We start from the raw sequence: 24854 nt of genomic DNA, 5'->3' as shown, positions 1-24854 counted from the left end.
AGTAGAACAAAGATCAGCAAGTAGGTGGCATTGACGAGCTTTGATGATCCGCGGATGGCCAAACCAGAGGTGAAGCATGTTGGAGCTGGTTGCTGTGCGGGTGCCGGGTAAGGGGAACTGGAAAGGGAAGGAGAGACGGAGAAGGGAGGGAGAGGGAAGGGGAACTGGCCACTGGGAAGGGGAAGGGAGGGAGACGGGAAGAGGGAGGAGAGACGGGAAGGGACAGGAAGGGGAAGCAGGAAAGGGGAGGGAGACGAGCCGGCCCGGGTCGGGATTTCCGGCCCAAAACCCGGCCCAACCGGGGCGCAGCCCGGCCCGACGCCAGCCTTATTTCCCACTACCTATCTTCTACCAAATGATTTAGACAGTGCAAGCGCAGAGACTTCTACACAATTTCCTCCCTTATTTTTAACGTATTCTGCCATAAGTTTGGAAACAATCCAAAGAAGCCCCTTTAAGACAGCCTTCATGTCAGTTCTAGACCATAATTGTATGTCTCAACAAGCAACACACAACATTCTTAACTTAGCTTAATAATAAAAAGTTAAGACTTACAAGAACTGACATAAATAGAGTGCATTAACAAACCAAGCAGCTTCAACAATAACAAGCCACAAACCATAAGCATACAGCTTTCCAATGGTAGACTATTCTGCAGCATTTCCAATGTAAGATAGTACAATCTCCACAATGTCATAGTCTGTGACTTATGTCTGTCATATAACTACCATACCAGCAGTTCAAAAGGTTATCTCAGCATCAAAGATTGCTAGTGAAAAATCATTCACCAGTAAAGCCAATCATGCTACAGAGTGCAAAAGTATCAGCCTACTGTACAACAAGAAGTCCTTAAGCAGAACGATGTTGTGTGACTATGTGTCTCAACAACACAACTATATTGATACATAAATGACCTTCACTATCCCATGATAACATGCAGCAACACTTAGAAAGCAAGATAAGTCATTAAACCCTTAAACAAACTCAACAACAACATATTTCTTCAAAACAAACCTGAACAAGACGTCCACCAAACAAAACAGCCACTGAAAGAGTACAAACAGTCTTATTTAGGAAAAACACTGTGATCGACCCCCTCCTACGTCAACAAAAGGTTCAATAGTGTTTCAACCATAAAAGAAGAGCTATGCCTAATATAAAGTTCAAAATCCACGAGTAGTAATTTTACAAACTTGAATGCTATTTTCAAAGTAATAGAAACTTTCCATAGACTTAGTCTAACCAGATGTTAAATTTGTAAAAATTTTGTGAAGTCCATAAAAGGTCAAAATAAAGAGGATCTACTAACCGCACCCTTGCGTGTAGGTCGCCCAATCTGATGTTGTATTGCAGATTCAGATGCTAGAGTATCAACAAAACGAATTCTCTCTCATGGTTTATGTTCATGCTGCAATCAATGGTTGTCCGTCAATATATGCAAAGCTTCACTAAATAATGACACAATATGCTTATATAATGTTTTACCACCTGATTATAAAGCATAGTTAGGGATGTGCAGCTATTCCAGGTTGTTAAGATCTGATAGAGACCTGATTATATTCTTGACATAGCCCACTACACTTGACATAGACAAGATAGGCTCAATAGTATTAGCCAATGATTTCACTTGTAACATATTAATATAGAAAATTATAACATTGATGAGTGTATAGGACATAGGCACTTATATGGTCGGACTGCTGCTGCTAGAAACAATGAAAAATGAGAGTCTTTTCAAATACTTACCGCACAATACGCCAATAATAAAACTATTGAAAAAAGATTAAATCAAATGATTTACCATGCACCCAATGAACTACCCTTATTTTTTTAATACGCCAAATAATAAAACTATTGAAAAAAGATAAATCAAATGATTTACCATGCACCCAATGAACTACCCTTATTTTTTCCTTCCTTATATACAGAAACATAGAATTTTAGAACAAGGAATTTCTTTTCTTGCTTCCTTTGCAAACAGGAAGAGTGCATCATTGTGGGTTCCAACTGTGAACATGCATGTGAGTGAGCAAGCAATCAAGACAAGGGAGGGAGAGAGAGAGAGAGATAGAGAGAGTAAGGGAGGTATGGGCGTTATGTTGGATACCTAAGTATGAATATTGTGGTGACCATTTGAGCTGTAGCCCTCACATAATCACGAAGAACTTCCAAAACAGCATATGGCTTTTGAGATGTAGCTGCATTGTCTAAACACACCAAGCTGGAACCATTACCTCATATAAAATTTATGTAGTCAGTCTCAAATCCAAAATGAGAAATCAAGCCTCCACCATGTAGAGGCCTCTTGGAAATAAAAGACAACCAAAAGACAATTCAGGATCATGTCCAGTCACATGTAAATAAAATAAAAGACCACCCAAGCAGAGGAATAAAAAAAATTCAAGCCCTAGATTGATGACATAAAAATGCATGGATACGAACATGGGTGGAGCGAAAATAGTAAGTGGGGAAAGAGGGAGGGGGCACAAACCAAAGGACTGAATGCCTTCAACTGATCCTTTATTAAAGAGCTATAACTAATAAAAGATTTAACAGCAGCTAGAATGAAACAAAGAAAAGATCAAACAGATGAAATTTATACAACTCACAAAAACAAATTAGGTGACATATACCACTATGCAACTTCGATAGAACTTTGAAAAATATCACCTAGAGTCAGCTTAATCACTTGTCCCACCAAAGACAAAAGGAAATGATGGATAATTCATCATGCTCAGCATGTTAAGTAAGTTTGAGGGTTTCATCTATTTCACAGAAGGACTAACAATTTGTAACGAATGGTCAAACATTTCAAGACTAAAGGGATTGGTTATTATTGCTATGCCTAGAACCTGGAAACATACAAGAGACGTCAAGTTTTTACATTGAATTTTGAAATAGTTCAAAAATAATCAATTCAACTCAAACTTGAGTGCTCGTGTTGTGAAAATAATATAACCTTCAGTACCGTTAGTACATCAAGCATTTGGTTTTATTTCGCATCAATGTTGTCGAATCTTAAAAAAGAATTCCTTCAATTTCCAGAATATGAACAGAAAGAACCCATCCCGACATCCTAGATAATCAAAACAAGGAGCAGATATTGACCCCAAATCGTACATCCACGAAAGATGTCGCATTCAATTCTTGCGAGTTCAGCCTTCATGTCTTTCATCTCTTGGCAGGCACCTTTTGCTTTTTTCTTGTTTTTCTTCATTTTTTTCTTTGCATTCAGCTTTTTGCCTTTCAATTTTTTCTTGTGCTTTTCTTTTTTTTTTTTTGGGCCGACCTTCACCTTGAGGAATACCTCACCACCCCAAGGCTACTACAAGCTCCACCACTTTGTAGTTATGTGTAGCTTTGTCGCGTGTCCAACCCGCTCACCTTACGGTTTCAACGAGTCAAAATTCATAAATCATTATCTTCGCGAAAAGACATAAATCACCTTTATCCTACCCGGTACTCTCGATTACTAACTCATAGGAACGACACACAAACTCCGAGCCCATCTCTCAACTCTCATTTTACTACCTGCCAAGATCTTATAGAGCATTTTGGCTTCTCCCTCAATATATTCCTGCTAATCCTTGCAAATGCTTAATCCCAGAGTCAATAGCATTTCCTAGTCTGACTTTCTCAACTTCATAAGATTTTCTTCACTGCTCATATCCAGGATTTTTCGATTTTCCTCTTCCATTGATGGACAACAAGAATTTGAAATTTCCACCTTCCACTTGGAAAGGTACTAAGAATAAAGCAACGCACATCATTGTTGAGAAAACACTTTAAAAATGTTTTAAGCAAAACTGAAAAGTTCCTCTTTACAAAAGTTCTTGACATCAAATGTAATCACCAGGAGAAAGGAACTGTACTCCCTAAATAGATGGTGAATGTAAAACTTGGCTGGTTAAAAGAACGAATTTCACCAAATCTCCCATAAAAGTAGGTCTCTATACAAAAGATTGGTTTAAGGTGAGGAGTCCCAGAAAAGTTGGGTATTCAACTATAAAATTCACAATGGTTTGGTTAGGTCTTCTATCAAAAACACTAAAAATTCAAAAAGAAGGATAAAACTTAGTACGTAAAAAAAGAGGCATCGTCAGCTAAGGTCTCATTTTATATATACAAAAATCAATGCCGTAAACAACCCCAAGCATCATAACGTTGTTGTTTACACCAGTTATGAACTTAAATCAAATTAGACATTGACCCACTAATCAGCTTACATTGAATAACCAAAGCTAATGCTTCTACAATCAACTCATTTTTTAGCATTGAAAAAGGAAGAAGGAAACATCTCCAAGTCAAACTAATTATGTAGCTTTAAGTCCTGAACACTAGAAACCAATTACACATGAACAAAAACAAGGTACTTACACAGATTTTTTGTAATTTACTATACTCTTAGTATGCTTTCTTCAATGAGAGAAAACACAACTATACCAGCAATTGATGCCAGCATGAAATCAAGATCCAAATCAAGCCAAACATAGCAAATATAAAACATGAAACGTATGCAGAAGCATAGAGATGCTAGGGCTTTAAACGATATCCAATTAATAGGACCAGCACAGAAACAGGAACAAGTGATGACAGAACATATTCAAAAATTTGATTGACATGCCTGGACTCGAGAAACATTGTGGATTAGAAGTGCCTCCAAAAGTCCACATTGCATCAGACGGGGTCCACAAAATTGTGTGACATTGAACTGGTTGGCACTTGAACACAAAGATTCCTTGTAGCCTGACAATTCAAAACAAATGCAATCCAATAAGACATATGTATCTAAATGTGAAATTTATCTAAATGAAGAACAAGAAAACTGATCCCGTAAATTGAAAAGTAAACACACTGTAATCAGCGCATTGTTGAATACACCAATTAACAGGCATTAAACATGTTTCAAATAATCACTTGTAAAAGTAAAGGCATTTTGGTTAGTATAATTTTAATCATCATCCTTTGTTACATGCGTAAAAAAGCTAGTAGCTCTTCTAATACTTTCCGCATAGTTAACAGACATCACAATTCTTATGGCATAGTTAGCAAAAACGGAAAGTTTATATTTTAGTTATGTCATTTAACGATAAAAAAAACGAATTTAATGCTTCCTTCCAGTAATAACAAATTTTAGAAATTATAAGAATTTGAAATAGTTTCACTGGCAAAATGTATTGACATTAAATATTGAAAAGTATAAAAACTCTGGGAAGTACGAAAAAGATCACAAAGCTAGTAAAACTTTCAAAACAGTTTATAAGTGTCTAAAAAAGTTCAAATTAGTAAATATGAGAAATATTTAACATTTAGAAAAGGTAAAGAGTCATAATCGAAACAATATAGTCTTTCCAAAAGATGTGAAAAAGTGCAGCAATTTTGTAAAATTAGAAAAAAATGAGCAATGGTTACAGGGGCATTATAAACGTTTGTAGTCATTATAAAAATATGTAAAAAATCTTGTAAAACAAAAACAATTGCTATCATGTTTAGAAAAAATAATGCAAAAAACAAACTCAAGAGAATGGTAGCTTTAAACAGGCTGAAATAATTGCCAAAAGGTCTATGAAATTGACATAAATAGAGTGCATTAACAAACCAAGCAGCTTCAACAATAACAAGCCACAAACCATAAGCATACAGCTTTCCAATGGTAGACTATTCTGCAGCATTTCCAATGTAAGATAGTACAATCTCCACAATGTCATAGTCTGTGACTTATGTCTGTCATATAACTACCATACCAGCAGTTCAAAAGTTTCTCAGCATCAAAGATTGCTAGTGGAAATAAACATTCACCAGTAAAGCCAATCATGCTTTACAAGAGTGCAAAAGTATCAGCCTACTGTACAACAAGAAGTGCCTAAGCAGAACGCTGTTGTTTGACTATTGTGTCTCAACACACAACTATGATTGATACATAAATGACCTCACTATCCATGAAACATGCAGCAACACTTAGAAAGCAAGATTAAGTCATTAAACCCTTAAACAAACTTCAACAACAACATATTCTTTCAAAACAAACCTGAACAAAGACGTCCAACCAAACAACACAGCCACTGAAAGAGTACAAACAGTCTATTTAGGAAAAACACTGTGATCGACCCCTCCCTACGTCAACAAAAGGTTCAATAGTGTTTCAACCATAAAAGAAGAGCATGCCTAATATAAAGTTCAAAATCCACAAGAGTAGTAAATTTTACAAACTTTGAATGCTATTTCAAAGTAATTAGAAACTTTCCATAGACTTAGTCTAACCAGACGTTAAATTTTGTAAAAATTTTGTGAAGTCCATAAAAGTCAAAACCAAGTAAAACATTTAACATGTTTATAAGTGTACATAAACGTTACAACTAGTTTTTTGACATTTTGCAGAAAACTGAAATCATAAATTTCGAGAAGTAATAGTGTTCACAAAACATGTGCAAAAGAGCAAGAAATTTTGTAAAACTAGAAAAAATTGATAAAGTTTACCAATACTTCAAATTACGCACATATTCACCAAAATGCATAAAAAAGGGTTAACTTTTAGAAATCCAAAAAAAGTCCAAACCATTAGCAACTGTAAAAAAAAAAGGCAAAAGTTCATCACGTCCAAAAACTTCAAGAGTTGACAATTAAGAAAAACACCAATACTTACAAATTAAAAGATTGTAAAATTGCAAAAAGCTATATAAAACTTCTAAACAATTATAAGAGATCAATACTGCTTTGCAAATTTAAAGAGACATAAACTTAACAAAACAATAGTCCTCCAACATATGAAAAAGTGCAACCATTTGCAAAACCAGAACAGCTTTGATTAAGTTTGCAAAATTTCAAATAGCACATGAATTTGACAAAAACCCATAAAAATGTCATCTTTCCAAAACCAAAACAATGTAAAGCTTTCTCAAACATTCAAAATTTTATGGATCAAAGCAACATTTGCAAAAGATAAAAGAGTTCAAAAGTGCTTCAACCGTAAAAGAAAAGATATGCCAAATATAAAGTTTTAAAACCCATAAAAGTAGTAAATTAACAAAGTTTGAATGATACTTTAAAGTAATAGAAACTTTCCATAGATTTAGTGTAGCAAGATGTTAAATTTTGGAAAAGTTCAAAAATTTTGTGAAGTTCATTAAACGTCAAAAACCAAGCAAAACCATTAAAAAGTTTATAAGTACATCAACGATGGTCTTAGTCTTTGACATTTTGTAGAAAACGTGAAAAGTCATGGTTTCAAGAAGTAAAATGTTTGCAAAACATGTGCAAAATAGCAATAATTTGTAAAACTAAAAAAAATTGATAAGCAGCTAGAACTGAGGTCTCCTCTCTAAGGTCTAGATCAGAGCTCTCATCTAATCCGGTCTAGGATGTTGGATTGCGGATTTTGGAGGTCTCATTTTATCCGGTCTAGGACGTCGAATGAATACTTTTTTGAAAATGGATGTGAATTTTAAAAAATTAAACCCAAGTCTAGACCATGTTTAAAATCATTTTGAAAAATATACAATCCAATGGTATTTAGAAACTTGAAACTTGAAAGTATGAAGGTGCATTTACAAGTTTGAGAATTTAGCACAGATTTAAGAAAAGTACGAAATCAAATCCAAAACAATTGAAGATCTCAAAATAATTGAGAAAATTCACAAAAAAATGAATCATAAGAATTTGAATTCAATTTACAAAATTTTGGAAAACTTAGAGAGTGGTTTCAAAAATGTATATAGACAAAGTAAAACACTGGAAATGATTTCAAATACTCATAAGGGATTGAATCTGTTCAATGATGTTTGATTTAGCATTTGGATGCAAGAAATAGATCAGAGGTCTAATCTCATCTGGTATGGGATTCATACCTACGGTTTGGATAAGAGGTCAGCTCTCATCTGGTCTAGGATGTTGTAGGTGGGAATAGACCAAAGCACTAGAGTAGATGTCCAAACTTATACCGTCTCAGAAGTTGGATTGGTAATTCGAAATTGGATTTCAAATTAAAAAATCTGAACCAGAGAGTTCAGACCATGTTAAAATCGTTTTACAAATTCGGACAACCTAGTGTAATTTAGAAACTCTAGAATAGAAAAGTGCAATTAAAAACTTGAGAATTTAACATGCATTTAGAAAATGTCGCACATCAAATACAAGAAATTTAAAGATACAAGGTTAAAATTGTTTTACAAATTTGAACAATCAAGTGTAATTTGAAAAACTCGAGAGTAAAAAGTGCAATTAAAAACTTGAGAATTTAACAAGCATTTAGGAATGTCACACATCAAATACAAGAAATTTAAAGATACAACGAGAAATGAGAAGATTCTACGAAAATGAAAAGAATTTGAAGCCAACTTGCACAATTTGGAAGACTTGACAATGATTTCAAAGACTTATATAGACAAACTAATATTCTTCAAATGATTTCAAAATTCCTAAAGGATTTGAAAAGAATTTGCAACAAATCAGAAAATCACTCATTTTTTATGTGATCAAGTATATGATGTTGGATTAGGGATTTGATCTAAGAAATAGATCATAGGTCTGATCTAGTCCCCTACGCGATCAAAGGTCTCATCTAATCGGGTCTAGGATGTTGGATTGCGGATTTTGAGCAAGCAAGTAGAACTGAGGTGTCATTTTATCCGGTCTAGGATGCCGAATGCATACATGTTTTTTAATGCAGATGTGATTTTTAAAATATACAAAAGTCTAGACCATGTTTAAAATCATTTTGAAAATTTATAAAATCCAATGGACTTTAGAAACTTGAAAGTTTAAAGTTGCATTTACAACCTTGAGAATTTGACAAAGATTTAAGAAAAGTATGAAATCAAATCAAAAAATATCTGAAGACACTAGAAATTGAGAAAATTCAAAGAAAATCAATCATAAGGATGTGAAGTCAATTTACAAAAATTTGGAAACTTAGAGAGTGGTATAAAAAATGTATATAGATGAAGTAAAATACTGGAAATGATTTCAAAATACATAAGGGATTTGAATTTGTTCTGTGATGTGTGATTTATGATTAGGATCTATAAAATAGATCAGAGGTCATTCCTGATCCGATATGGGTGTTGAATTAGGGACTTAGACCTAAGGTTTGGATCAGAGGCATGGGTGTTGAATTGGTTTGGATCAGAACTCTGACATGGTCTAGGATGTTGTATGTGGGCTTTACATCAAAGCTCCAGATTAGAGGACTAAACAGTCTCAAAATTGGATTGGTAAATTGAATGTGGACTTTGAATTTTAATATTAAAATTTGAACCTCTAGTTTAGACCATGTTAAAAATCGTTTTCAAAATTCATACATTTGAGAAATTAACATGCATTTTTAGGAAATGTAGCAAATCGAATACAAATCTGAGAAGATTCAAAGAAAATCAAAAGAATTTGAAGTCAAATGCACAATTTTGGAAAACATGGACAAGCATCTACAATGGTGGTCTCTCTTATTTAGTGTCCTCTAGGATGTCAAATGCATATTTGAATGTGGATGTGAATTTTAAAATATGAAGACCATGTTTAAAATAGTTTTAAAAATTCATACAATCCAATGGAATTTAGAAACTCGAATGTTGACAGGTGCATTTAAAAACTTGAAAATTTAACAAAGATTTACGAAAAATACGAAATCAAATCTCACAAGAAATTGAGAAAATTCAAAAAAAAATCAAATCATAGGAATTTGAAGTCAATTTACAAAATTTGGAAAACTTAGAAAATTGTTTCAAAGATTTATATAGACATAGTAACATTCTTGAAATGATTTCAAAGATTGATAAGGGTTTTGAAAAGAATTTACAATAAATTAGAAAACCTCTCATTTTATTGTGTATCTTGACTGTGTTTGGATCGAAGAAATAGACGAGAGCTCTAATCTGATTCCGTTCACAAAATTGGATTTGGGATTTCGTCCTAAGATTTGGATCAGTTGTCTAATCTGATCCGGTCTGCGATGTTGGATTTCAGATTTGGATTTATGATCTAGAACAGAGGTCAAATCTAACCCAATCTACAATGTTGAAACAAGTTTTACTAATTTCTGCATAACTTCTCCACCCAAATGTATGCTTTATACAAGACTTATTAAACATGAAATATACATGTCCAGCAGACAATGACACCTACATCTATGTCCGGAGTCACAAAGGAAGCATTATATTACTCTGTGATTGTAAGTTGAAGTCAAATGCATCTGATATTCTAAACGAGAAAACAATACAAGGATGGATTCAAACCACAAACAGAAATACAGCATATAATCGTATGGAAAGGAAACTACATGCAGCAGATAAAACTTATCACTTTAGGATTAAAAGAAAACAGTGACCTGGTTGGCACTAGTAACATACAAATATAATGCAGTGAGACCACCAACAAACCAAACAAAAATGAACCAGTAAATCATAAGTATCAGGCATGTTGGAGAACGCCCGACAGCTGAGTGCCCACCTTCCCCATCCATGAAAAAGCATTGTCATTGAAGAAGGAAACGTGAACCCAGTAAACAAATCATTATCAGAAGAGACCCAATTGCAATACCTGACAAAAACGCCCAATCTCCCCGGATGGCTGGTTGGAATTTGAACAGCTGCATAATGCGATGAATGCACAACAATAGTCACAGTAATGACCCAGCAACAAACCCAAAGACGATAAATGCGACCTAGCAGCAAACAGAAGCGGTAGTGGCGACTCAGTAGCAACATCAACTAAACGGCATGCCCAACCGACAGCGGTGAACCAAAAGGTAGACGTCAAGAGTGACGCAAGCGGCAGACCCAACAGCAACCTAAGGGATGACACAAGGCGGTCAGACCGACAACAACGACCTAAGCGGCGACCCACAACAGAACCAGCAGGGACCCAAGCGGCGTACTAGAAAGCGGCGATCCAAGTGGTGACCAAAGCATCCGACCCAATGGCGAACCAAATGTCAGAAACCAGCAACAACTTCAACGGAAGAAGCCCAACCAAATGTCAGAAACCAGCAACAACTTCAACGGAAGAAACCCAAACAAAACTCCTAGCACAGAGCCGAAATGAAAGACCCCAGCCTGCAATGATAAACCTGACCGACTATAGAGGAACCCCAATAGGAAACCACACATGAACACAACTGAAGGGCGGAGAGGACTGCCAACACCCATCACACACCGGCGATGGCTGCCGGCCAAAGGAGGAAGTTAAGGGACGCCCTTAAAGAGAGAGAGAGAGACAGACATGGATGTATCAACAACCTAAGAATTAGAGCAAACAAGAGCAGGGAGGAAGCGTATCTTGCCCGGGAGTGAGAATCGAGATAGCGGACAGGCCTTTGCCGCCCACACCGATGAAATGACTCCACTCCATCTTCTCATCGCTTGCTGCAACAGAAGCATTCAAAGGTGACATTTCTTTCCGGGTAATCGACGACGCAGAGGGCTTTTCCCTTTTAGGTGCCATGAAGGAAGAAACCGCCATAAATCAAGAAGAAAGTGGGAAGGAGAGGATGAAGCGTGGTGTCGCGGACACTTTCAGACCAAGAAATTTGGATCCGCTTACTGCTGCTTCTTCGCATCGCATGGGCATGGGCAGATCTCGCAGTCATGAAGATCTAAGATCTCCACTCTCACTAGTAATCCGGCCTTGCTTTCTTTACGGAGATCCACAGTGTTCTTCTTGTCATCACCACGTCACGGCCCTTCGCTTATGGTCGAACCTACCAACCTCGCTTAGATGAAAAAAAAGATGGGAGAGACTAAGACGATGGAAAAATTTTAAAAAGCGATGAACAGACGGCGTTCTTGCCCTTTTCAGTCGAGACGATCGAGAGAGAGAAAAAAAAGACAGGGGGAAAAGTTTAAAAAACAAGGGACCGCGTGCCAACCGCGTCAATGGTTGCCGTGTCCAAACCACGTCAAGGGTTGCCGTGTCCAAACCGCATTGCATTAATTGACGACGAAGTGCTCGAATTACCGGTACCTGGCCGGGGCTGGAATGGCTATTGGCTAATCCAAGACGCAACCCTCGAAAACCTACCAGTAAAACCGTGGTTTCAGACTTTCAGTTTACCCTCCAGATTTGCAAATTTTGGAACTTGGAGCAAACCAGACACGGCCACGTTTTCTAATTCTTGATCCTGAGAGTTAATTTCATACTTGTCCCTTAATTAATTTTCCAGTAGAAGTTCTCCTATATGATAGGAGGCAGGAGGCAAATCTTCGCCTTTCAAGTCAGATTTTCCTCAATAAGAATCAGATTTAAATCCACACCCGCGAAATTGAAGTCAAATCTGACAGGAATAAGATTCAACTTCTACGCCTAATTGGATTAAGCCTAATTGGATTGCAAATTTATCGGCTCTGAGGTTCAAGTGTGGGTTTGAATACATGAAACACATCAAATCCAAGATTATAATCTAAATCTCTCTTGCCGTACGATCAAGGCATCGAACATAATTTTTGTCTCGCAATTGACGGACATAATTGGTTTACGATAGCCTATTTTGTTAACAAAGTCAGAACCTTATTGCAAACAACAATATTCAAGAATTGTGATCAGTCCATGAGACTAAGTTAGATCAATGGTAAACTGTCAAGTCATGTATTCTTCCAACTCCGTCACAAGGCAACTATGGTACAAGAAATGCAACATAAAAGTTCACCAAACTCTATCCATCATCTAGAAAAATTAAATGGATAAATGCATACGTAATTTACCTTCCCCTGACCTGACAATTCAATATACAAAAAAAAAAACACTATTATAAACATAGATCATGAATTGAAAAAGTTAAAAAGAAATACGACTGAACAGACCGGATTCTAGTTCATGATAGTTGATGGAACTGTGGTTTGACAGCAATCAACTAAACGTGGTTCATAATGAAGACACGCATACAATGGTGTAAAGATGCATGATGTGATCCATATTGGTAGGATTCAAGGTTACATACGTAATGTAAAAATAGATAATTTAATTTTTAAACATTAAGAATTCACCTAAAAATTTTAAAAACAAAAAACACATGGAAATAAGAAAAAGTTAAAACTACTAAAATTTTTCTCTCCATGGACATGAAATGCATAGACATAAAAATAACAAGTAAATGCTGCCTACGCTACCTACAAAATGCATTTTCCATAAGAAAAAGCAGAAATGACAGGTTAAATAATTCTCAACACTTTGAGACTCATTGAAACGAGCAAGTTTTCTTTCTATGTGACACACTCCTTGGAACCTTTAAATAACTTAGAATCTCTAGAAAATCTTTGACAACAATAGACTCTGGTACACCATGGATGTTCTGTGTTCATTTAGATGAGGTCAAGCTTAACATTCAACCTTCAAAAGTTTTAATAACATCAAGTGAAATTGCACCTCTATGTGGCTGGCGGACGATCATAGACCTCAACAAGACTATTATAAGGGTAACTGACAAATAGCTTTATAAGAAGGGCATCTGAATTGTTCTTGTTTTCCTACATGATCAAATATTCACATCCAAATCCACAATCTAAATTCATATCCCTATAAAGCCTGAAATACATCGAGTGCATGAGGTCCACTTTCCCATTTGCCTTTGCCCACTAAACAATGGTAACTTTATGTGTGAACAATGATAGATAAACAAAACAAGAAAGTAATAAATGGGGCTAATCCATAACCCTCCAAAGTCACAACTGATCAACAACTTGAGCATTGAACAGAGCGTTGTGTTAAGTACATGAAAAAAAGAAAATGAGTAGCAATAGTCTACTGCCCACGATGTTGAACTATATGAATGAACTTAAAAAGCGCAAAGCTGCTTCAGTTTGAGGGTCACAAATTTGTCCATAATACACATAAAATGCATCTGAATATAACTGAAAACAATAGAAAAATCTAAGAGCTTTGTGAGAACTACAAATACATGCATGAATACAGGCAGTCACACTAACAATCATTTTGAAAAAACCTGAAAATTGACAGTAGAGCTAGCATTGTAGGGCATGCAAAATCATACTGGGTTCAAAGAGGGATCTACTAACCGCACCCTTGCGTGTAGGTCTGCCCAATCTGATGTTGTATTGCAGATTCTAGATGGCTAGAGTATCAACAAAACGAATTCTCTTCTCATGGTTTATGTTCATGCTGCAATCAATGGTTGTCTGTCAATATATGCAAAACTTCACTAAATAATGACACAATATGCTTATATAGATGTTTTACCAGCCTGATTATAAAAGGCATAGTTAGGTTGTTGAGATCTGATAGAAACCCTGATTATATTCTTGACATAGCCCACTACACTTGACATAGACAAGATAGGCTCAATAGTATTAGCCAATGATTTCACTTGTAACATATTAATTATAGAAAATTATTAACATTGATGAGTGTATAGGACATTAGGCACTTATATGGGTCGGACTGCTGCTGCTAGAAACAATGAAAAATGAGAGTCTTTTCAAATACTTACCGCACAATACGCCAAATAATAAAACTATTGAAAAAAGATTAAATCAAATGATTTACCATGCACCCAATGAACTACCCTTATTTTTTTAATACGCCAAATAATAAAACTATTGAAAAAAGATTAAATCAAATGATTTACCATGCACCCAATGAACTACCCTTATTTTTTTCCTTCCTTGATATACAGAAACATAGAATTTTAGAACAAGGAATTTTCTTTTTCTTGCTTCCTTTGCAAACAGGAAGAGTGCATCATTGTGGGTGTCCAACTGTGAACATGCATGTGAGTGAGCAAGCAATCAAGACAAGGGAGGGAGAGAGAGAGAGAGATAGAGAGAGTAAGGGTAGGTATGGGGCGTTATGTTGGGATACCTTAAGTAATGAATATTGTGGTGACCATTTGAGCTGTAGCCCTCACATAATCACGAAGAACTTCCAAAACAGCATATGGCTTTTGAGATGTAGCTGCATTGTCTAAACACACCAAGCTGGAACCATTTACCTCATATAAAATTTATGTAGTCAGTCTCAAATCCAAAATGAGAAATCAAGCCTCCACCATGTAGAGGCCTCTTGGAAATAAAAGACAACCAAAAGACAATTCAGGATCATGTCCAGTCACATGTAAATTAAAATAAAAGGACCACCCAAGCTAGAGGAATAAAAAAAATTCAAGCCCTAGATTGATGACATAAAAATGCATGGATACGAACATGGGTGGAGCGAGAAATTAGTAAGGTGGGGAAAGAGGGAGGGGGCACAAACCAAAGGACTGAATGCCTCAACTGATCCTTTTATTAAAGAGCTATAACTATATAAAAGATTTTAACAGCAGCTAGAATGAAACAAAGGATAAAGATCAAACAAATGAAATTTATACAACTCACAAAAACAAGATTAGGTGGACATATACCACTATGCAACTTCGATAGAACTTTTGAAAAATATCACCTAGAGTCAGCTTAATCACTTGTCCCACCAAAGACAAAAGGAAATGATGGATAATTCATCATGCTCAGCATGGTTGAAGTAGGTTTGAGGGGTTTCATCTATTTCACAGAAGGACTAACAATTTGGTAACGAAATGGTCAAACATTTTCAAGACTAAAGGGGATTGGTTAGTTATTGCTATGCCTAGGAATCCTGGAAACATACAAGAGACGTCAAGTTTTTACATTGAATTTTGAAATAGTTCAAAAATAATCAATTCAACTCATAAACTTGAGTGCTCGTGTTGTGAAAATAATATAACCTTCATGTACCGTTAGTACCATACAAGCATTTGGTTTTATTTCGCATCAATGTTGTCGAATCTTAAAAAGGAATGTCCTTCAATTTCCAGAATATGAACAGAAAGGAACCATCCTCGACATCCTAGATAATCAAAACAAGGAGCAGATATTGACCCCAAAATCGTACATCCACGAAAGATTGTCGCATTCAATTCTTGCGAGTTCAGCCTTCATGTCTTTCATCTCTTGGCAGGCACCTTTTGCTTTTTTCTTGTTTTTTCTTCATTTTTTTCTTTTGCATTCAGCTTTTTGCCTTTCAATTTTTTTCTTGTGCTTTTCTTTTTTTTTTTTTTGGGCCGACCTTCACCTTTGAGGGAATACCTCACCACCCCAAAGGCTACTACGAAGCTCCACCACTTTGGTAGTTATGTGTAGCTTTGTCACGTGTCCAACCCGCTTCACCTTACGGGTTTTCAACGAGTCAAAAGTTCATAAATCATTATCTTCGCGAAATAGACATAAATCACCTTTATGCCTACCCGGTACTCTCGATTACTAACTCAGAGGAACGACTACACAAGCTCCGAGCCCATCTCTCAACTCTCATTTTACTACCTGCCAAGATCTTATAGAGCATTTTGGCTTCTCCCTCAATATATTTTCCTGCTAAATCCTTGCAAATGCTTAATCGCCAGAGTCAATAGCATTTCCTAGTCTTGACTTTCTCAACTTCATAAGATTTTTCTTCACTGCTCATATCCAGGATTTTTTCGATTTTCCTCTTCCATTGATGGACAACAAGAATTTGAAATTTCCACCTTCCACTTGGAAAGGTACTAAGAATAAAGCAACGCACATCATTGTGTGAGAAAACACTTTAAAAATGTTTTTAAGCAAAACTGAAAAGTTCCTCTTTTACAAAAGTTCTTGACATCAAATGGTATATCACCAGGAGAAAGGAACTGTACTCCCTAAATAGATGGGTGAATGTAAAACTTGGCTGGTTAAAAGAACGAATTTCACCAAATCTCCCATAAAAGTAGGGTCTTCTATACAAAAGATTGGTTTAAGGGTGAGGAGTTCCCAGAAAAGTTGGGTATTCAACTGATTAAAAGTTTCACAAATGGTTTGGGTTAGGTTCTTCTATCAAAAAACACTAAAAATTCAAAAAGAAGGATAAAACTTTAGTACGTAAAAAAAGAGGCATCGTCAGCTAAGGTCTCATTTTTATTATACAAAAATCCAATGCCGTAAACAACCCCAAGCATCATAACGTTGTTGTTTACGACCAGTTATGAACTTAAATCAAATTAGACATTGACCCACTAATCAGCTTACATGTGAATAACCAAAGCTAATGCTTCTACAATCAACTCATTTTTTAGCATTGAAAAAGGGAAGAAGGAAACATCTCCAAGTCAAACTAATTATGTAGCTTTAAGTCCTGAACACTAGAAAACCAATTACACATGAACAAAAACAAGGGTACTTACACAGATGTTTTTTGTTAATTTTACTATACTCTTTAGTATGCTTTCTTCAATGAGAGAAGAAACTACAACTATACCAGCAATTGATGCCAGCATGACATCAAGATCCAAATCAAGGCCAAACATGAGCAAATATAAAAGCATGAAACGTATGGCAGAAGCATAGAGATGCTAGGGCTTTTTAAACGATATCCAAGTTTAATAGGAGCAGCACATAAACATGGAACAAGTGATGACAGAACATATTCATAGAAATTTTGAGTTGGACATGCCTGGACTCGAGAAACATTTGTGGAGTTAGAAGTGCCTCCAAAAGAGTCCACATTGTCATCAGGACGGGGTCCACAAAATTGTGTGACATTGAACTGGTTGGCACTTGAACACAAAGGATTCCTTGTAGCCTGAGCAATTCAAACAAATGCAATCCAATAAGACATATTGTATGCTAAATGTGAAATTTATCTAAATGAAGAACAAGAAAACTGATCCCGTAAATTGAAAAGTAAACACACTGTAATCAGCGCATTGTTGAATACACCAATTAGCTAGGCATTTAAACATGGTTTCAAATAATTCACTTGTAAAAGTAAAGTTGCATTTTTGGTTAGTATTAATTTTAATCAATCATCCTTTGTTACATGCGATAAAAAGCTAGTAGCTTTCTAATACTTTCCGCATAGTTAACGACATCACAATTCTTATGGCATAGTTAGCAAGAAACGTGAAAGTTTATATTTTAGTTATTGTCATTTTAACGATAAAAAAAACGAATTTTAATGCTTCCTTCCAAGTAATTAACAAATTTTTAGAAATTATAAGAATTTTTGAAATTATGTTTCACTGGCAAAATGTATTTGACATTAAATATTTGAAAAGTATAAAAACTCTGGGAAGTACGAAAAAGATCACAAAGCTAGTAAAACTTTCAAAACAGTTTATAAGTGTCTAAAAAAGTTCAAATTAGTAAATATGAGAAATATTTAACATTTAGAAAAGGTAAAGAGACATAATCGAAACAATATAGTCTTTCCAAAAGATGTGAAAAAGTGCAGCAATTTTGTAAAATTAGAAAAAAATGAGCAATGGTTACAGGGGCATTATAAACGTTTGTAGTCATTATAAAAATATGTAAAAAATCTTGTAAAACAAAAACAATTGCTATCATGTTTAGAAAAAATAATGCAAAAAACAAACTCAAGAGAATGGTAGCTTTAAACAGGCTGAAATAATTGCCAAAAGGTCTATGAAATTGACATAAATAGAGTGCATTAACAAACCAAGCAGCTTCAACAATAACAAGCCACAAACCATAAGCATACAGCTTTCCAATGGTAGACTATTCTGCAGCATTTCCAATGTAAGATAGTACAATCTCCACAATGTCATAGTCTGTGACTTATGTCTGTCATATAACTACCATACCAGCAGTTCAAAAGGTTTTCTCAGCATCAAAGATTGCTAGTGGAAATAATCATTCACCAGTAAAGCCAATCATGCTTTACAAGAGTGCAAAAGTATCAGCCTACTGTACAACAAGAAGTGCCTTAAGCAGAACGCTGTTGTTGTGACTATTGTGTCTCAACAACACAACTATGATTGATACATAAATGACCTTCACTATCCCATGATAACATGCAGCAACACTTAGAAAGCAAGATTAAGTCATTAAACCCTTAAACAAACTTCAACAACAACATATTTCTTTCAAAACAAACCTGAACAAAGACGTCCAACCAAACAACACAGCCACTGAAAGAGTACAAACAGTCTTATTTAGGAAAAACACTGTGATCGACCCCCTCCTACGTCAACAAAAGGTTCAATAGTGTTTCAACCATAAAAGAAGAGCTATGCCTAATATAAAGTTCAAAATCCACAAGAGTAGTAAATTTTACAAACTTTGAATGCTATTTTCAAAGTAATTAGAAACTTTCCATAGACTTAGTCTAACCAGACGTTAAATTTTGTAAAAATTTTGTGAAGTCCATAAAAGGTCAAAAACCAAGTAAAACATTTAACATGTTTATAAGTGTACATAAACGTTACAACTAGTTTTTGACATTTTGCAGAAAACGTGAAGAGTCATAAATTTTCGAGAAGTAATAGTGTTCACAAAACATGTGCAAAAGAGCAAGAAATTTTGTAAAACTAGAAAAAAATTGATAAAGTTTACCAATACTTCAAATTACGCACATATTTCACCAAAATGCATAAAAAAGGGTTAACTTTTAGAAATCCAAAAAAAAGTCCAAAACCATTAGCAACTGTAAAAAAAAAAGGCAAAAGTTTCATCACGTCCAAAAACTTGCAAGAGTTGACAATTAAGAAAAACACCAATACTTACAAATTTAAAAGATTTGTAAAATTTGCAAAAAGCTATATAAAACTTCTAAACAATTTATAAGAGATCAATACTGCTTTTGCAAATTTAAAGAGACATAAACTTAACAAAACAATAGTCCTTCCAACATATGAAAAAGTGCAACCATTTTGCAAAACCAGAACAGCTTTTGATTAAGTTTTGCAAAATTTCAAATAGCACATGAATTTGACAAAAACCCATAAAAATGTCATCTTTCCAAAACCAAAACAATGTAAAGCTTTCTCAAACATTCAAAAATTTTATGGGATCAAAGCAACATTTGCAAAAGATTAAAAGAGTTCAAAAGTGCTTCAACCGTAAAAGAAAAGATATGCCAAATATAAAGTTTTAAAACCCATAAAAGTAGTAAATTAACAAAGTTTGAATGATACTTTTAAAGTAATTAGAAACTTTCCATAGATTTAGTGTAGCAAGATGTTAAATTTTGGAAAAGTTCAAAAATTTTGTGAAGTTCATTAAACGTCAAAAACCAAGCAAAACCATTAAAAAGTTTATAAGTACATCAACGATGGTCTTAGTCTTTGACATTTTGTAGAAAACGTGAAAAGTCATGGTTTTCAAGAAGTAAAAGTGTTTGCAAAACATGTGCAAAATAGCAATAATTTTGTAAAACTAGAAAAAAATTGATAAGCAGCTAGAACTGAGGTCTCCTCTCTAAGGTCTAGATCAGAGCTCTCATCTAATCCGGTCTAGGATGTTGGATTGCGGATTTTGGAGGTCTCATTTTATCCGGTCTAGGACGTCGAATGAATACTTTTTTGAAAATGGATGTGAATTTTAAAAAATTAAACCCAAGTCTAGACCATGTTTAAAATCATTTTGAAAAATTATACAATCCAATGGTATTTAGAAACTTGAAACTTGAAAGTATGAAGGTGCATTTACAAGTTTGAGAATTTAGCACAGATTTAAGAAAAGTACGAAATCAAATCCAAAACAATTGAAGATCTCAAAATAAATTGAGAAAATTCACAAAAAAATGAATCATAAGAATTTGAATTCAATTTACAAAATTTTGGAAAACTTAGAGAGTGGTTTCAAAAATGTATATAGACAAAGTAAAACACTGGAAATGATTTCAAATACTCATAAGGGATTTGAATCTGTTCAATGATGTTTGATTTAGCATTTGGATGCAAGAAATAGATCAGAGGTCTAATCTCATCTGGTATGGGATTCATACCTACGGTTTGGATAAGAGGTCAGCTCTCATCTGGTCTAGGATGTTGTAGGTGGGAATTAGACCAAAGCACTAGAGTAGATGTCCAAACTTATACCGTCTCAGAAGTTGGATTGGTAATTCGAAATTGGATTTCAAATTTAAAAAATCTGAACCAGAGAGTTCAGACCATGTTTAAAATCGTTTTACAAATTCGGACAACCTAGTGTAATTTAGAAACTCTAGAATAGAAAAGTGCAATTAAAAACTTGAGAATTTAACATGCATTTAGAAAATGTCGCACATCAAATACAAGAAATTTAAAGATACAAGGTTTAAAATTGTTTTACAAATTTGAACAATCAAGTGTAATTTGAAAAACTCGAGAGTAAAAAGTGCAATTAAAAACTTGAGAATTTAACAAGCATTTAGGAAATGTCACACATCAAATACAAGAAATTTAAAGATACAACGAGAAATTGAGAAGATTCTACGAAAATGAAAAGAATTTGAAGCCAACTTGCACAATTTTGGAAGACTTGACAATGATTTCAAAGACTTATATAGACAAACTAATATTCTTCAAATGATTTCAAAAATTCCTAAAGGATTTGAAAAGAATTTGCAACAAATCAGAAAATCACTCATTTTTTTATGTGATCAAGTATATGATGTTGGATTAGGGATTTTGATCTAAGAAATAGATCATAGGTCTGATCTAGTCCCCTACGCGATCAAAGGTCTCATCTAATCGGGTCTAGGATGTTGGATTGCGGATTTTGAGCAAGCAAGTAGAACTGAGGTGTCATTTTATCCGGTCTAGGATGCCGAATGCATACATGTTTTTTAATGCAGATGTGATTTTTAAAATATACAAAAGTCTAGACCATGTTTAAAATCATTTTGAAAATTTATAAAATCCAATGGACTTTAGAAACTTGAAAGTTTAAAGTTGCATTTACAACCTTGAGAATTTGACAAAGATTTAAGAAAAGTATGAAATCAAATCAAAAAATATCTGAAGACACTAGAAATTGAGAAAATTCAAAGAAAATCAATCATAAGGATGTGAAGTCAATTTACAAAAATTTGGAAAACTTAGAGAGTGGTATAAAAAATGTATATAGATGAAGTAAAATACTGGAAATGATTTCAAAATACATAAGGGATTTGAATTTGTTCTGTGATGTGTGATTTATGATTAGGATCTATAAAATAGATCAGAGGTCATTCCTGATCCGATATGGGTGTTGAATTAGGGACTTAGACCTAAGGTTTGGATCAGAGGCATGGGTGTTGAATTGGTTTGGATCAGAACTCTGACATGGTCTAGGATGTTGTATGTGGGCTTTACATCAAAGCTCCAGATTAGAGGACTAAACAGTCTCAAAAATTGGATTGGTAAATTGAATGTGGACTTTGAATTTTAATATTAAAATTTGAACCTCTAGTTTAGACCATGTTAAAAATCGTTTTCAAAATTCATACATTTGAGAAATTAACATGCATTTTTAGGAAATGTAGCAAATCGAATACAAATCTGAGAAGATTCAAAGAAAATCAAAAGAATTTGAAGTCAAATTGCACAATTTTGGAAAACATGGACAAGCATCTACAATGGTGGTCTCTCTTATTTAGTGTCCTCTAGGATGTCAAATGCATATTTTGAATGTGGATGTGAATTTTAAAATATGAAGACCATGTTTAAAATAGTTTTAAAAATTCATACAATCCAATGGAATTTAGAAACTCGAATGTTGACAGGTGCATTTAAAAACTTGAAAATTTAACAAAGATTTACGAAAAATACGAAATCAAATCTCACAAGAAATTGAGAAAATTCAAAAAAAAATCAAATCATAGGAATTTGAAGTCAATTTACAAAATTTTGGAAAACTTAGAAAATTGTTTCAAAGATTTATATAGACATAGTAACATTCTTGAAATGATTTCAAAGATTGATAAGGGTTTTGAAAAGAATTTACAATAAATTAGAAAACCTCTCATTTTATTGTGTATCTTGACTGTGTTTGGATCGAAGAAATAGACGAGAGCTCTAATCTGATTCCGTTCACAAAATTGGATTTGGGATTTCGTCCTAAGATTTGGATCAGTTGTCTAATCTGATCCGGTCTGCGATGTTGGATTTCAGATTTGGATTTATGATCTAGAACAGAGGTCAAATCTAACCCAATCTACAATGTTGAAACAAGTTTTACTAATTTTCTGCATAACTTCTCCACCCAAATGTATGCTTTATACAAGACTTATTAAACATGAAATATACATGTCCAGCAGACAATGACACCTACATCTATGTCCGGAGTCACAAAGGAAGCATTATATTACTCTGTGATTGTAAGTTGAAGTCAAATGCATCTGATATTCTAAACGAGAAAACAATACAAGGATGGATTCAAACCACAAACAGAAATACAGCATATAATCGTATGGAAAGGAAACTACATGCAGCAGATAAAACTTATCACTTTAGGATTAAAAGAAAACAGTGACCTGGTTGGCACTAGTAACATACAAATATAATGCAGTGAGACCACCAACAAACCAAACAAAAATGAACCAGTAAATCATAAGTATCAGGCATGTTGGAGAACGCCCGACAGCTTGAGTGCCCACCTTCCCCATCCATGAAAAAGCATTGTCATTGAAGAAGGAAACGTGAACCCAGTAAACAAATCATTATCAGAAGAGACCCAATTGCAATACCTGACAAAAACGCCCAATCTCCCCGGATGGCTGGTTGGAATTTGAACAGCTGCATAATGCGATGAATGCACAACAATAGTCACAGTAATGACCCAGCAACAAACCCAAAGACGATAAATGCGACCTAGCAGCAAACAGAAGCGGTAGTGGCGACTCAGTAGCAACATCAACTAAACGGCATGCCCAACCGACAGCGGTGAACCAAAAGGTAGACGTCAAGAGTGACGCAAGCGGCAGACCCAACAGCAACCTAAGGGATGACACAAGGCGGTCAGACCGACAACAACGACCTAAGCGGCGACCCACAACAGAACCAGCAGGGACCCAAGCGGCGTACTAGAAAGCGGCGATCCAAGTGGTGACCAAAGCATCCGACCCAATGGCGAACCAAATGTCAGAAACCAGCAACAACTTCAACGGAAGAAGCCCAACCAAATGTCAGAAACCAGCAACAACTTCAACGGAAGAAACCCAAACAAAACTCCTAGCACAGAGCCGAAATGAAAGACCCCAGCCTGCAATGATAAACCTGACCGACTATAGAGGAACCCCAATAGGAAACCACACATGAACACAACTGAAGGGCGGAGAGGACTGCCAACACCCATCACACACCGGCGATGGCTGCCGGCCAAAGGAGGAAGTTAAGGGACGCCCTTAAAGAGAGAGAGAGAGACAGACATGGATGTATCAACAACCTAAGAATTAGAGCAAACAAGAGCAGGGAGGAAGCGTATCTTGCCCGGGAGTGAGAATCGAGATAGCGGACAGGCCTTTGCCGCCCACACCGATGAAATGACTCCACTCCATCTTCTCATCGCTTGCTGCAACAGAAGCATTCAAAGGTGACATTTCTTTCCGGGTAATCGACGACGCAGAGGGCTTTTCCCTTTTAGGTGCCATGAAGGAAGAAACCGCCATAAATCAAGAAGAAAGTGGGAAGGAGAGGATGAAGCGTGGTGTCGCGGACACTTTCAGACCAAGAAATTTGGATCCGCTTACTGCTGCTTCTTCGCATCGCATGGGCATGGGCAGATCTCGCAGTCATGAAGATCTAAGATCTCCACTCTCACTAGTAATCCGGCCTTGCTTTCTTTACGGAGATCCACAGTGTTCTTCTTGTCATCACCACGTCACGGCCCTTCGCTTATGGTCGAACCTACCAACCTCGCTTAGATGAAAAAAAAGATGGGAGAGACTAAGACGATGGAAAAATTTTAAAAAGCGATGAACAGACGGCGTTCTTGCCCTTTTCAGTCGAGACGATCGAGAGAGAGAAAAAAAAAGACAGGGGGAAAAGTTTAAAAAACAAGGGACCGCGTGCCAACCGCGTCAATGGTTGCCGTGTCCAAACCACGTCAAGGGTTGCCGTGTCCAAACCGCATTGCATTAATTGACGACGAAGTGCTCGAATTACCGGTACCTGGCCGGGG

General features: G+C 35.5%; 1 protein-coding gene across 11 annotated transcripts; it reads right to left on the bottom strand.

Annotated features, from left to right (window-relative positions):
- Positions 1-1389: 1389 nt before the first annotated feature.
- LOC116244777 (probable LRR receptor-like serine/threonine-protein kinase At1g06840) lies at positions 1390-24845 on the bottom strand. 11 transcript variants are annotated; one of them, XM_050075440.1, is made up of 6 exons: positions 24424-24845; positions 24164-24245; positions 23422-23470; positions 17425-17553; positions 14803-14918; positions 13737-14103 (listed from the first exon to the last, which is right to left on the bottom strand). In XM_050075440.1, the coding sequence occupies exons 1-5, from the start codon at positions 24448-24450 to the stop codon at positions 14804-14806; spliced, it is 402 nt and encodes a 133-aa protein (XP_049931397.1). In that variant the 5' UTR covers positions 24451-24845; the 3' UTR covers positions 13737-14103; position 14803. The 11 variants fall into 11 exon arrangements, 4 of the variants coding, with proteins under 4 accessions (XP_049931397.1, XP_049931396.1, XP_031472506.1 ...); XR_007572211.1 differs by lacking the exon at positions 13737-14103 and adding an exon at positions 1390-1408 and having other exon boundaries at positions 24164-24845; XR_007572210.1 differs by lacking the exon at positions 13737-14103 and adding an exon at positions 1564-1575 and having other exon boundaries at positions 24164-24845.
- Between the last annotated feature and the right edge of the window lie 9 nt (positions 24846-24854).

Source organism: Nymphaea colorata, unplaced genomic scaffold (assembly GCF_008831285.2).
Source record: "Nymphaea colorata isolate Beijing-Zhang1983 unplaced genomic scaffold, ASM883128v2 scaffold0306, whole genome shotgun sequence".
NCBI lineage: Eukaryota > Viridiplantae > Streptophyta > Magnoliopsida > Nymphaeales > Nymphaeaceae > Nymphaea > Nymphaea colorata.
The sequence above is the reverse complement of the archived record's forward strand: the minus strand, read 5'-3'. Positions and strand labels throughout refer to the sequence as shown.

Bases quoted from the DNA above. Each gene is read 5' to 3' on its own strand.
- LOC116244777 (XM_031616645.2), bottom strand. From the start codon at position 24,342: ATGGCGGTTTCTTCCTTCATGGCACCTAAAAGGGAAAAGCCCTCTGCG. The intron at 23,471-24,163 runs GCAAGATACGCT...CGCATTATGCAG, and splicing joins ATCTCGATTCTCACTCCCGG to CTGTTCAAATTCCAACCAGC. The intron at 17,554-23,421 runs GTATTGCAATTG...TGAATTGCTCAG, and splicing joins AGATTGGGCGTTTTTGTCAG to GCTACAAGGAATCCTTTGTG.